Genomic DNA, 14846 nt, shown 5'->3' with positions numbered 1-14846 from the left:
TTTCCTACATTCAAGCATGTTTTGAGTTTTCCCCCTGTGAATCTATGACTTGCAAATATTAAAATTCAGGGGCCTGACAAGGGTTACTCCCCTACTGAATTCTCTCACATATGCTTCCTTGCACCTTCATTAGATTCACAGGGTATATGAAATAAAAGATGATTAGGATATGCTATTAACAACACATACATTGCACATGTGCTGGTTCACACAAGTTTATTTTCTGTTCATGAAAAGATTTAAGGGGAGATGGTAGCAAAGAAAGGAAGACTCTGTTCAGGAAGTCATTTAAGACCCTGATTTCTCCCAACTTGTGATCTGCAATCTCTAATGCCTAGTTCCCAAGTTATGCTGGCGAGAATTGTCATTCCTCTTTGATAGAGAAGGAAAAGTGGGAAGTCGGGAAGATGCCAAATGAGGTATTTTACATACTTGGAAATGATGTGTATGACTTGTGTTCACACTCTGTGAGCCAGAGTTGGGTCATGTGGCCCCATGTGGAGGCAAGGAAGGCTGCCAAATCTTGACTGGCTGTGTACCCACACGAAACAGGAAAGGGGCATTAGGAAAAACATTTTCTGCCACATAGGGTTTCTGCCCATAGGGTGTGTGAGTTCCTTGATGATTAGTAAGGGTTGATTTCTGGCAGAAAGTTTTCCCACATTCATTACATTTATAGGGTTTCTCTCCTGTGTGAATTCTCAGATGATTAGTGAGGATAGATTTCTGACAGAAATTCTTCCCACATTCATTACATTTATAAGGTTTTTCCCCTGTGTGAGTTCTCACATGCTTAGTAAGAATTGACTTCATATGGAAAGATTTTCCGCATTCATTACACTGAAAGGGCTTTTCCCCTGTGTGAATTCTCTGGTGTATATCAATGGCTGACTTCTGACAGAAAGTTTTCCCACATTCATTACATTGAAAGGGCTTCTCCCCAGTGTGAGTTCTCTGATGTTGAGTGAGAACTGACTTTTGGCAGAAGGATTTTCCACATTCATTACATTCATAGGGTTTTTCCCCTGTGTGCGTTCTCTCATGTTGAGTGAGGGATGATTTCCAGTAAAAGGACTTCCCACATTTACTACATTTGTAGGGTTTCTCTCCTGTATGTGTTCTCTGATGTGCTATGAGGGCTGATTTGTGACTAAAGGTTTTCCTACATAAGTTACATTCATAGGGTTTCTCTCCTGTATGAACTCTCTGATGCACCATGTGGGTTGACTTCTGCTGGAAGGACTTTCCACATTCATTACACACAAAGGGTTTCTCCCCTGTATGCGTTCTCTGATGGACAGTTAGGGCTGACCTGTGACAAAAGGATTTCCCACATGCATTACATTCATAGGGTTTCTCCCCTGTGTGTATTCTCTGATGCACTATGAAGTTTGACTTGTGGTTGAATGTTTTCCCACATTCATTACATTGAAATAAACTCTCTCCTCTTTGATTTTTTGGAAGTTGAGTGAAGCGTGACATTGTGCTGAAATTATTCTCAATTTGACTTCTTTCATATTTTTTCATTCCCATGGAGACTCCATGATATCTCAAGAGAGACGACTTTTCACAGAAAGTTTTCCCATATCCATTATACTTACAGAGTTTCTCTTCTGTGTGAATTTGCCTGTGTGAAATTATGACTTGTTTCCGAAAGGCTTTTCCATCTTTATTATATTCATAATTTTGTTCTAATGGATGAATATTTGGGTGCTGAATAATATCATTATTATGACCAAGGGCTTTTTCATCTTGATTATTATCATAAGAATTATCTTGAGTATGAGCTATTTTCTGCTTCATATTAGGCAATTTCTCACATTCATGTAACACACCAGGCTTCTTTCTTGAAGCGTTTCTATCACTACCAATTAATATTGACATATTTTTCAGATTCATTCCATAGAAGTCATATTTATAGAGCATTTTTCTTGAAGGGATGAGGTCTGTGCCCGTTGTAAATGATTTTCCTAAATCATGAACTTTCTCTGAAGTCAGTGTTTTGTTGTTGAGTGCAACTTGCTGCAAATATTTGCCTTGGATTTCCTGGATTCTCTCTATCAAGTCATAAGCTTTGCAGTCTTCTAGAAATAAAAAAAATATTGAACATACCATAAGAACTTTTAACACATTTTTAATGGAATTAGACTAAGATAACAGTGCCCTATTATATATTTGACTTTTTTATTTCAGTAATGTCCCAGAATCAAAATGCCTTTTCCTTCTATCTAGTTGTTTGGAGGAAACAAATGTGGTAGAAAAAAAGGAGAAAAATCACTAATGAACAGACATGTAATGATTCATCATTTTACAAATACAACTTTCAAAATGGGTAAAGATGAAAATATAAACTCAAGGATCAGTGAATGGAAAATGGAGGATTTTATAGCAGTGGTAGATTAGGATAGGAGGAAAATAACACAGTATGGGAAGGTTCCAACTGAGCTAATGAACTATATGTAATTGGAGTGACAAGAAAAACCAGTAAACAAAGGTGTTCGTGTGGAAAATCTGAGAAATAGAGGAAACAGACTATCAGAGTAGGTCTAATACCCTGAAACCTATATTGTGTTAGTAACATCTTTACTAGTTTTCATGTTTTCAGTTGAATTTCTCTTATTTCCATTATATACATTAATGACAAAGCTAATTTCTGCAGAACCAATTGCCTTATGTTTAAAGGAAGAGTCATTAGTTTGCACCTTATTCCCCTTCTAGCTATGATTCACAGGAATACCAATGTCCCGAAGAAAGTGCAAAATGACAGAACACGTGATCTTCAGGCAAACTGAATCTGATTTATTGCTCTACTTTGGCTGTGATGCCCTAATGTTTCTCTATCACAATTGTTCAACAGGTGAATCTGCTGTTAATGAGCATATTTACAGTCACATCCTTTTCCTTAAAATACTCTTATCCATGCCACAGCACAAATATTTAATTTTGCTTTACAAATCACATTTCCTCAGTTTCAGCTTTATATTTGAAATTAGAACTTCAAGATTATATCTTCAACCCAGAAAACCCAGAAAATGGGCTAAATTTATGTTTATCTACCATTAACAAAATCTTGACCCCAATGCAACAAAGTCTATCCCAAGCTAAAAAAATCTGTGACTCACCTGAGCCAAGAACCATATGAAAAAGAAGTTATCTTTCTAGCAAACAAAACTTTACACCAACTGAATGCATATCTGATTTTCAAGCTACCAATCTACAACTCCACAAACAATATATTCTGCCCAGCACTCATTCAGCTGCTCATTCTTAACAACAGCTGAATGTGTGACTCAGATTGAATTCCAGCCTTGATTCTATCTAGAATCTAGTAAAATGACATTATGAAACTATTATTCCAAACCTTCAAGAGTGTTTTTTCAAATCTTCCTGCTTTCAAAATTCTGAAAATTTGTATTTACTCTAAATCTAAACATAATTCCTATCTGGACCAACTATTTTACCACAGTCTTAAATAGCATAGCTTTGTAGCATACTACATTCCATATACTGTAACACATATTTTTTTAACATTCTAACATCAGGATGCAACTTATAACTGATGGCAAGTCACAGCAAAACAGGCAGAACTTTTTTTCTTAGTGGCTCATAAAGTAATAGTCTAATTACAACTTATGGCTTCTTAGACTTGATAGAACATGGTAAATATTTCCTAATTAAATGGTGAATTTAAAATGTTTCATGCAACTTTATTCCTGTTCTTTAACCCAAGAGTCAGCAAACTTTCCTTAAGGGCAAATAAAGTACATATTTTAAACTTTTCAGGTCATACAGTCTGTCACAATATTGAACTCTAGTATGGCACAAAACAGTCATAGATTATACATAAACAAATGAGCATGCTTGTGTTTCAAAAATATTTTATTCATAAAAACTTGTGGCCAGTCTGCAGGCCATAGTTTGCCAATCACTGATCTATCATCTGTGCTCATGGAAGGTGTTGTTATCTCTCTAATTTCCTATAAATTTGAGTGGTTTTAGTCAATAGACCTTAACAAGCTGTGTGCATCCCATTATCTGGAGAGCATTTTCAAACACAAATATTTGTACTCTATGCCATGTGGTATCTGATGAAACAGAATTATAGGGTTGTGACCTGAGCATGCATTCAGAGAGAGTTCCCTTACATGCTTTCAGAATGTGAAGTCTTTCCTCTATCTGGTTCCACTCAATATGTGCTTATCAAACGTCTATTTCTGGATACATACCAAAGTAGGAAGGAGTAACCCCTTTTGTTTGTTAGATCATAAACCAGGTGGAGAAAAAGCTAGAAACCATTAGGTAACAGATCGCAAGACCTGGTTTAGTTTCTTGTGAAAGATCCAGTACATGCTGGGGTTGAGAGAAGGAAGAGATTATGTTGGCTCAAACATTCAAGGGCTGTTTCTTCAAAAAAGACAAACTTAATCCACACTTTAAAGATAGGCAATATAAGAAGTATAAAAATAATATTTTATTATATACAAGCATTGCTGTAAGCATTATTAATTTAGTATCTCATCAGGTGAAGCACGAAGAAAAAATGGTGTGACACAGGAAAGAATATCATATGCCTAAGTGACACATGAGGGGAAGGGATTAAATGATGTTCAGCATGAGTATGGACAAAGAAAAGTAAAATTGGAGCAGCTAAATCAGGCCATACTATAGTAGTCAACGAAAGGCAAATAATCTAAATGTCATGAAATAAATAACAAAGGGAGCACAGATTTATCTTGTCAGGCTACTGACAAAAGAGATGTTCTAGGCAAAACAAAAACCATTGTCACCACCATCACTGCCACTACCATCATTACCACCACCACCAACAACAAAAGCCCTCACTGACATCAATTAAGAATTGGGAAGAAAGTCAAAGTATTAGAAAATATGGTTCTTACTGATGTCAGTAGAAAGTGAGAATACAAGAAATATTAGAAGTTTACAAAGAAAAAAAGCTCCAGAGTGCAAAAAAATGAAATAAAAGAATAGGCTTGGCTTGCATACTTGACAATTTTGTTACTGGCAAAATTTTGTCTGGTTTTATTAGACTGTAACCAGGATATATCCTATTTCTACTTTATTGAGAATTTCCTTTCAGTATAATAAACTTTTACTTATGTGTGAATGATCCTTGGGCACACTAAAGATTTTTTCATTGTTTTTAGGCTTCTAAAATTAGAAGGTTGCAGTTTTGTTAAAGTAGTCAATTGTGTAAATATGAACTTATATTTCCATTAACTGTCTATCTATTTAGATAATATCAAGTAACTCTACTACATTCAGTGGTGAAATCACTGTTTCCTTCTTTCCTTTCAAAACAAATTTCAGTAGATTCTATTAACTTGATTAGTTTTTAATCTTTGTCCTGTTAAACATATAACTGTCTGTATTACTTGACTTTTCTGCATAAATGATATCCTTGAACTCCTAGCTTTTAACAATCAGAAAATCAGCTTATATTACTCCCTGTCCATTACTTTTTCTTCTTCCAATTTTACCATATATGCTATTCTTTCTATACTTCCAAAATAAGTACCACCAAGAAGAGATTTTTAAACATTTTAAATTTCTAACCCCTAAACTGATCCCTAGCATACAATTTCCCCTGGCTCCCTTTTGCCTGGTATTCACTAACTCACCTGGGTAGTTCCGGTATGGAAAGTCTTCCTTCAATATCCACGACTCCTCTCCTTGCTCCAACTTGAAGATCACCTCTGGTTTGTTAATAAAATACCCTATAAAAGAAAAAATGACAAGGACTTGGACAGGTTGCACAAGCTATAACAACTCTAAAGGAAGAGGAAGGTGGAGTTTCTGGAGCTACACCTGGATAAGACTCATTTAAACGTTTCAAGAGATATGATAATACAAGCATTCTTTCTGATGCTCAAAAGAGATTAACTATCGCATAATCTTATCTATAAGTTGAATATTTGTCTCCTCCAAAACTCAAGTTGAAATATAGTCTCAAATGTGGCACTATTGAGAGGTGAGGCCTTTAAGAGGTGACTGAGTCATGAGGGTAGAGCCTTCAAAAAAGGATTAATCTTCTTAAATAATAGATTAATGGGTTATCATGGAAGTGGAATTGAAGGCTTTATAAAAAGAAGAAGAAAGACCTGAGCTAGCACACTTAAGTCCCTTTGCCATGTTATGGCCTGAGCCCTCTCAGGATTTTGCAGAGAGTCCTGACCAGCAAGGGCCTCATCATATGCAGCCCCTTGACCTTAGACTTCTCAGCCTCCATAACTGTAAGAAATAAACTCCCGGTCTTTATACATTACTCAATTTTAGGTATTCTATTATAAGCAACAGAAAGCAGACTAAAACATACCTTAATCAAAAGCCTCAACAATATTAACCATAAAAGAGCCATGCTTTTTTTGGCATATAAGAAATGAAATGCATACTTTTTACAGTTTGACATGGAAACTGTGCTTACCCACTGCTACAAGGTTGTGGTAGTTTTCCAGCATCACATCCCTGTACAGGGTCTTCTGATCAGGATCCAGAAGTTGCCACTCCTCCTGGGTAAAGCCCACAGCTACATCCTCGAATGACACGGACCCCTGGAAAAACACAGTTCTGCTCAGCCTGAAGTGGTCAACACTGGGTGGCACCAAAAAGATGATGGAAACTAATTCATAGATTTGTGGATGAGTGTTTATATGTTATATAATATACCTATATGTACATTATTTTGTATTAAATTTCATGGAAGTAAAAAAAGTAATAAAAGAACATCCTGCTTTTGTCTTAATTTATTAATACTCTGTGCCTTGAAACATCCTGGCTGTTGTGAATACTATGAAGAATAAAACAATGTTCTTGTCCTCCAGAAACTCAAATATTTCACAAACATAACACATTTAAAAACTCCTAAAATAAGGTGCTACTATAGCCATGGTATAATATGTAAAAAGTATACTGGGGATCAAGAAGGAAAAGAAAAATTAACTCTATTTTGTGTTGCACTTAATTGGAAAGGAAAAGCTTTAAGGCCTTAAACATGATGGATGGATATTCTTTAAGATTACGGGGTAAAACAGCATAAACAAAGATGGAGACTCATTAACAATACATAGGTTGATCTCAGCTTCTGCCCCAAGATATGAAGGCCAAGAAAACTCACTCTCACTCACACAGAGAAAATGAGTTGGAGTAACTTCAAAATCTATTGGAAAGCCAAGGTCACAGAGCAGCTGGATAACCCCCAAATCTAGGAAGAGACAGTGCCTGAAGGTAGTGGGAACATGTTTGTATGTTCTTGCCTATCCAAGTTGGACCCTACCTGATGTAGGTAAGAAAAATTCAGCCAGAATAGGTAACAAACGAATTGAAACTGAGTGAGAGTTGACAATAGTGTCATACCTCTGTGGGCCACAGATACAAAGAGGGCCTGCACCCTCTTGCAGGCTCTTTCTCCAAGAATCCTACTAGGCACTTACTCTGTTCTTAGGGGAGGGACTGGATTATACACAAAGCCCACAACTACAGCTGGGGGATGAAGAGGAGAACCAGGACTCAGTAACACAGAGCATACTCAAGACTGTGGTTGAATCAGAACAATAGAGAATACACTCTGCCCGCCATTTTCCACTGCCATATTAACAAACTTAGAATAATAAGTAACAGCAGAATACTCCTCAGAGAACATGGGAGAAACAAGGGCATGAAAAGACATCATATCTGAGGCACACAGCTAAGGGAAGACCTAATAGTCAGAAATGCACAGGCATAGCTCAAAATAACTAATGCCCACCCTAAAACACAAGGTATGTCTACAATAATTTGAAGACTGTGATGCACTAGGGGTACCAACAGCAACAGCAAATCTCAAATCCTACTCACTCCTAACTAGATTGATTAACTCAAACTTTCCAACAAAAAGTATAGCAGGAAAGTCGTGCCCATTTCCAGAAATAAAATCTATTTACCTCAGTCTGAAGTCCTACTCAAGATGTGTGAATTTCAACCAACAATTACTGAGGTATATGAAAAAGAAAGAAAATAACTAAACTGAAAGGAAAAACATATTTAAAATAACTACAGTTGGAGACTTCAATACCTCTTAGTAACTGACGGAAGCAAAGAGAAAATAGAGAAAGACTACAGAAAACCCAAATGACATTATCGTCAAACTAAACCTAAGTGATATTTATAGAACATTCTAATCCAAAACTGCAGAATATACTTTCATTTTAAGTGCACATGGGATAGCCATCAAAATAGACTATATCCTGGGCCATGAAACAAATCTCAACAAATTTATAAAAGAAATCATACAATCTATATATTCTAGTCAAACTAGAAAACTATTCTGGAAAATCTCCAAATATCTGGAAATAAAACAACAAACTTATACTTAACCCATGGGATGAACGTAAGTTTCAAGAAAGCTAAAGTACATTTCAAAGGGAATAAAAATAAAAATACAACTTATTAAAATTTGTAGAATGCAACTGAGCAGTGCTTAGAAGGAAATCTTAAGGTATTAAAGTTTTCTTGGAAAAGAAGAAATGTTGCCAATCAACAGGATCACATTCATTGATAATCTTCACCAGAACAAATTAAGGCAGGTAATGGAAGAGACCCAAAATTCATGCAATGAGGTAAAATAAAAATATCATGTGCAGAAATATTTTTCAGAGAATGTGATTTGAACTTCCTGCTGAGAAACCCACATACAAAAACCTTAACAAAAAATTTTTTAAAAGAGTTACATGAAGTTATTTTATACTGGCCATTCATCACTCCTCCAAATACTAGGTTTTATTCCAGATTTAAGCTGGACCACTGGACAGCTCTCTCTTTAGTCCTTGGTATTATAGTCCCTTGATAATCTATACTAGTTATGCCTTGGCACTATGCTCTGTTTCCACCACGTTTTCTACCATCAGAGCATATAGTCTTCACTTATTTCAAAGTTGTTATTATAATATTGTTCACAACATCAACATTTTGACAACAAATAAGTAAGACTATTTTCAGACTTCAATATCAGGAAATTTTCTATTATCAATTTTGTTATTATTTGCAATGCAATTCCTGTAACAGATAATGTCTGCTATTGCTACCAGAGGCAAATTTTACTCAGCATTGACAACTTTACCATTACTAAGGACTTGAAGGTCATCAACATACTTTGTCCTGCTACTAACTTGCTACTCCATATATTCCCAAAGGCTGACATTTATCTATTTTTACATTTACATTTTAATAGTTATTTTACACATCTCAAAATCCAATGTAACACAAAGTATAAAATAAAAAACAACTTACCTGAGATTTGTTCATTTTCTGCTGTTCTTTCAAAAGCATAAAAACCTGTGAAGATACAATTGGGAAACAAGGTAAGAGAAGTGGGTCATGAGAGATTTGCCCTTCCCTGCAGCTCCTGCCTAAAATATCTCTGTACCCTGGTTAGGTAAAATGCCTTCCTGTGGGATTATGTCCCATTGGTTCCTGAAAAGAGGAGGAACGGCCACGGAGACAGAGTGCCAATAGTGTGTGAATAAATATTTAAAACAGGTTTCCTCCTCCCTTCACAAAAAAAGACCTGTATTGTAGTTGCCAACTTCCATGGCATAAATACTCCTACAATGCCCAATTTCAAACTACTAATATGCTGCCAATGAATAAAACTGAAAAGAGATATACAATAGATGTACCATTAAATTTACATCATTCAAATAAAACAGTCATATAAATAACTTATAAAAAAGAGTTTTATAAATAACTTATAAAAATAACATATAAAAAGAGCATAGAAAATTTCCTGATATTGAAGTCTGAGATTTGTTCACTTTCTGCTGTTCTTGCAAAAGCATAAAAACCTGTGATAATACAACTGGGAAACAATTGTATTTTATGTATGACAGCACCCATTCATGAAAACCTATAGAATCTTACAACTCAAAATACGACCAATCAGATGCTGACCACTAAGCTATGCTGACCCAGAGTTGACCCCTAGAACAGCAATTTCAAAAAAAGGGCAAAAACAAAGCAAACAAACAAGTAAAACACATCTGAGAAGAACATCAGAAGCTGCACACTACAGGGGAAATACATTTCATTTGTCACTAAACAGATATATGAAAAGATAAACAATAGCAACAACAATAGGACCAGTGGATAGAAGGAAGAGAATCCAGAGTTACACAAAATATTATCTAAAATATCCAGTTTTCAACAAAAAATTACAAGACATGGAAAGAAACAGGAAAGTTGACCCATACAAAAAGGAAAGAGGTAATAAATAGAAACCGCCTTTGAGGGGACCCAGATGTTGAATTTAGCAGACAAAAGACATAAAAGCAGGTATTCTAAATGTGTTCAAATAAAGGAAAAAGAGGAAAGAGGTAATAAATAGAAACTGCCTTTGAGGGGACCTAGATGTTGAATTTAGCAGACAAAGACATAAAAGCACATATTCTAAATGTGTTCAAATAAAGGAAAAAGAAAGCTATAATAATAATAACTTACCGAGTAGAAAATATAAACAAATAAATGGGAACCATATATACATTATAGTGTTCAAAAGTATAATAATTGAAAAGAAAAGCTCAGTAGGGAATGAACAGTAGATATGCAATAGCAGTAGAAAGAACCAACTTGAAGATAGAACACAATAGGTATTCTACAATCTCAAGAACAAAAAGAAAAACAAACCAAAAAATGTAGTGCCTCAGAGACTTTGTGGGACATCATTAAGCACACCAATATATGCACAATAGGAATACTGAAAAGAGATAAAAGAAAGGAGCAGATATTCAAACTGATAATAGCTGAAACTTTCATATATTTGGTGGAAAACACCAATGTCTACACCCAAGAAAGCTAATAAACTCCAAGTAGGATAAACACATAAAGAGTCTGACAGAGACACATCATAATAAAAATATGTTGAAAGACAAGGAGATAATCTTGATAGCAAGAGAAAATAGTTATAGTACATAAATAAACCACTAAGATGCACCAATTTCTCATCATAAAAAAATGGAAATCAGAAGGCAGTGAACATATTAAAAGTACCAAAAGGGAAAAAAATTCAACCAATAATCATATATCAAAAAAACTATTTCAAAAATGAAGATGAAGAATGATATCAGCAAGTAGCAGATTCAGAAGCTCCAGGCCCGTGTTTTCCCTCAAAAACAGTAAACAACTAGACACTGGTTAAAATAACTTCATAGGTATTCTGCAAATCTAGTCAAAGATCTACAGCAACCAAAGGAATGGCCAATTAAAAAAAAAAAAGCACCACATTTTTACTCATCTCTGTACTATCCCCCTCCAGAGCAGTGTAGTAGGGAGCAATGAGCCCCATTCTTGGTTCCATCTATCAGGCAGTGTATTAGTCAGGATTCTGCACAGAAAAAGAACCAATAGGAAACATGGAAAGATAGAGAGTTGATAGCTAGATGATGAGGATAGATAGATAGATAGATAGATAGATAGATAGATAGATAGATAGATAGATAGATATAATAAGGTACTGGTTCACGTGATTATGAAGGTTAGGAAGTTCCACGGTCTTTAGTATGCATGCTGGAGACCCAGAAAAGCCAGTGGTGCGGTTTGAAGGCCTGACAGCTGGAGAGATGATGGTATAGGTCCAGTCTAGGTCTGAAGGCTTGAGAACAAAGAGTGCCAAAAGTAAGAGAAAAATCACAGGAAGAGGACAATGGAAGCTTTAAGTGTGTGGACCCCTCTTGGACACTGCCCTTTATGTCCCTTCCTTTAGCTGATCTTAATCTGTATCCTTTCCCTGTAATAAACCATAATCGTGAGTATAACAGCTTTCAATAAGTTCTGTGAGTCCCAATTCTAGTGAATTATCAAACCTGAAAGTGTTCTGAGAGTAACTCAAAAGTTACAGAGGTAAGGGACATCTTGTATGGAGATTATGTCCTCTAACTTTGTAGCTGATTCCAATTTATGGCGATTTTAGCTAGTCACCTTAACACTGGATGCCTTGGCCAACAATCAGTCCCCATCTGTACATCTTGGGCCAAATGATCTTGCCAGTGACAAGGAAATAACACTTCCTTATCCAAGGTTGTTCCCTTTAGGGTAAATAACCCTGAAATCCATCACCTGCTTTTTTCATACAAAAAATATAAATCAAGGTCACAGAAGTCTGTGCACATAATAAAACCACAATAGAAGTCCCCATCAAGATGTTTATTATCCCCATTGAGTTTCCAGATATTATTCATAGTAACCAAAGCAGTCATTTTACTTCTTAAAATACACAACACTGAGGTCTTAAACAAGGCATTTAATGGAGTCTGCATCTCCCTTAGCTTCAGGTTAATTCCTTATAGATTGTGATAACAGCTTACTTAAAAACAAGCTCAAAATCAATTAAACAAAACATGGGCACATTTCAGCCAAACCTCAGGGGTACAATGCAACTAAGAATCTAATTCTATTTTTGATGTTTGACTACTGACAGCTTTCTAGCTCTAACTTTCTTCCCACTCAGTTCTACATTTGAACAGTCTGGGACAATCTGGTAAGCAAGCTCATGGCTCCCTCCGCTGACACTGGTAAGATGTTTAAACCACACAAGGCCATGTCTACTTATTCGTAAACTGTTCCACCCTTTAACCACAATAAAAACCAGGCCACTTGCTCCTATTCTTTCTCAAGCTACTCAAACTATTTCCGACTACTTTGGGGTGCTGCCCTGTTCTGCCCAGGAAGTTCAGTGACATAAGTAATAAATCATTTCATGCCTTCTTGGTGTGTCTTGAATCTGAACCCAATTTGGGGCAGGCAATCACCAAATGTAATGGAATACTATTTGATAATAAAAAGGAATGTGGGACTGACAAATGTTACAAACACAAAAGGCCACATGTAATCCCATTTATGTAAAATGTTCGGAACAGTATACCTATACACACAGAAATAAGAAGGATGGACCAAGGAAGGTGAGATTGTCTAGGGAAGACTGCGATTGGAACTTCCTCAGCTGTGATTAGTAACTTACTTCCCTGTTAAAACTCCTTAGGGAGATAACATTTCTTTTGCAACCTACCCTTTGCCCTTCCGACCTAACTCATCTCTAGTTTCTGAAATTTGTCCTCAAATGTACACTGTCTCACAATCTTTTTGAAATATGGATGTAGTGGCATTCCACTCAGTTGGCCAACAAAGGAAGTGCTCCGCCCAGCAGTTCTAGGACTTACCCTTTCTGGGACTGTCTCCACTCTGAAACCCTGGAGAGAGAGCAAATGTCGCATAGATTCTCTCCCAGGTGGGATTTCTGTTTTTGGAATTCTATCCTAACCTCATAGGAGCTGATTTGTTCCATGGCAATTAGGACTTAAGACTAGAAGACACATTCATATTTGGTACTTTCACCCAGGACCCCAAATCCGAGTCCCTAGAATCCTAGAATGTATCTTTTATAAACCTAAACTAGAGCCACTTGGGACACAAACCGGACCCGAACCCGGCTGCTAGGTCGCGCCGCCCCGCGCCCTCCTATACCCTCCCATCCGGGCCAGCGCCCCACGCAGGCGGAGTGCACACAGCAAGCACGCATGCGCACATGCCGCTTCCCCAGAGCCTCATGGACCGCGCCAACCAGCGCAAAGACCCGACTCATACGAACTAGGATCCGGCCGCTTCTCTCGACCGAGACGCCCTCTCACCCCCAAGCGCCCCCAAAAGCTCGCGCACGCGCACCTACCGGGTGTGCCCCCGCGGGATCCGCCGGGCGCCTCCTCACAGCTGGCACTCGCCGCCTCCCCCTGGTCCACACGCTAACTTCTGCTTCCAGGGCGGTGAGGAACCAGGCTTGTGAGGGTCGTTGGGAAACCTGGAAGTTTGGGGATTACCTGCCTCCCGGCTACGGGCCCAGGAAGGTGACCCCCAAGATGGCGAAGTTGCACATGCGCAGGATGCGGCAGCCAAGTGCTTGAGTCGGCCAGGCAAAGCAATTAGCACTCAGGACTGCTTTTACCATAATTCTTCAAGTCCACTTATTAAAATACTTGTTTTAATAAAATCCGTTTTATTTAAGGGGTTGAGAGATTGTATTCCCAAAGGCATGTAATTCTGGAGTTTTCATTGCTTTCCCCACCCTACAGTAGATTAGGTGTATTAAATGCATTTTTGCTTTACGATATTTTCAACTTGCCATGGGTTTATCAGCGTATAACCCCATTCTGAGTTGAGGAACGTTTGCACTTTATCGAAAGTAAAACAAAAAGGCAGGAAAAGAGTGGAAGACAAAAATAGGAACAAAGAATAAGAGCAACTAATAGAAAATAGTAACAAATATGGTAGCTATTAATCTATATCAATAATCACTTTAAACATCAATGGTCTAAATACGTCAATTAAAAGTCAAAGTGGATAATAAAAAAAAAACCAAGGTCCAATTAACTATATGTTGTCTACCAGGAACCCACTTTAAATATAAGGACACCTATAAATTGAAAGTAAAAGGATGGGAAAAGATATAGCATGCTAACACTAATTGAAAGAAAATAAGATTTTATTAAATATAGACAGAACAAATTTCAGAGCAAGGAAAGTTATCAGAGATAAAATGGGGCATAGCATAATGATAAAGTGGTAAATCCTCCAAAATGGTATGGCACCTGTTTCTCCTTGCATTCACATACTTAATGTGAATGCAAGGAGAAATAGATGAATCCACTACGATAGTTGGAGACTTCAACATTCCTATATCAGAAATAGACAGATCTACCAGGCAGAAAATAAATACAGACATAGTTAAATTCAACAGCACTATCAACCGGCTGTAATTGACTCTATAGACTACTTCATCCAACCAACAGATTATGCATTCTTCTAGAGTT

At 36.9% G+C, this 14846-nt stretch overlaps 1 protein-coding gene across 1 annotated transcript; it reads right to left on the bottom strand.

Annotated features, from left to right (window-relative positions):
• Positions 1–378: 378 nt before the first annotated feature.
• Positions 379–13840, bottom strand: LOC103264370 (zinc finger protein 33B-like). The gene is made up of 5 exons (XM_021714425.1): positions 13709–13840; positions 9283–9327; positions 6443–6569; positions 5640–5735; positions 379–2084 (listed from the first exon to the last, which is right to left on the bottom strand). Exons 2-5 carry the CDS (start codon positions 9319–9321, stop codon positions 484–486), a joined length of 1863 nt encoding a protein of 620 aa, XP_021570100.1. The 5' UTR covers positions 9322–9327; positions 13709–13840; the 3' UTR covers positions 379–483.
• Between the last annotated feature and the right edge of the window lie 1006 nt (positions 13841–14846).

This window comes from Carlito syrichta, unplaced genomic scaffold (assembly GCF_000164805.1).
Source record: "Carlito syrichta isolate Samal-C Ts95f unplaced genomic scaffold, Tarsius_syrichta-2.0.1 Scaffold305648, whole genome shotgun sequence".
Classification (NCBI taxonomy): domain Eukaryota; kingdom Metazoa; phylum Chordata; class Mammalia; order Primates; family Tarsiidae; genus Carlito; species Carlito syrichta.
Note: the sequence above shows the minus strand (reverse complement) of the source record. Positions and strands in the feature narration are given on the sequence as shown.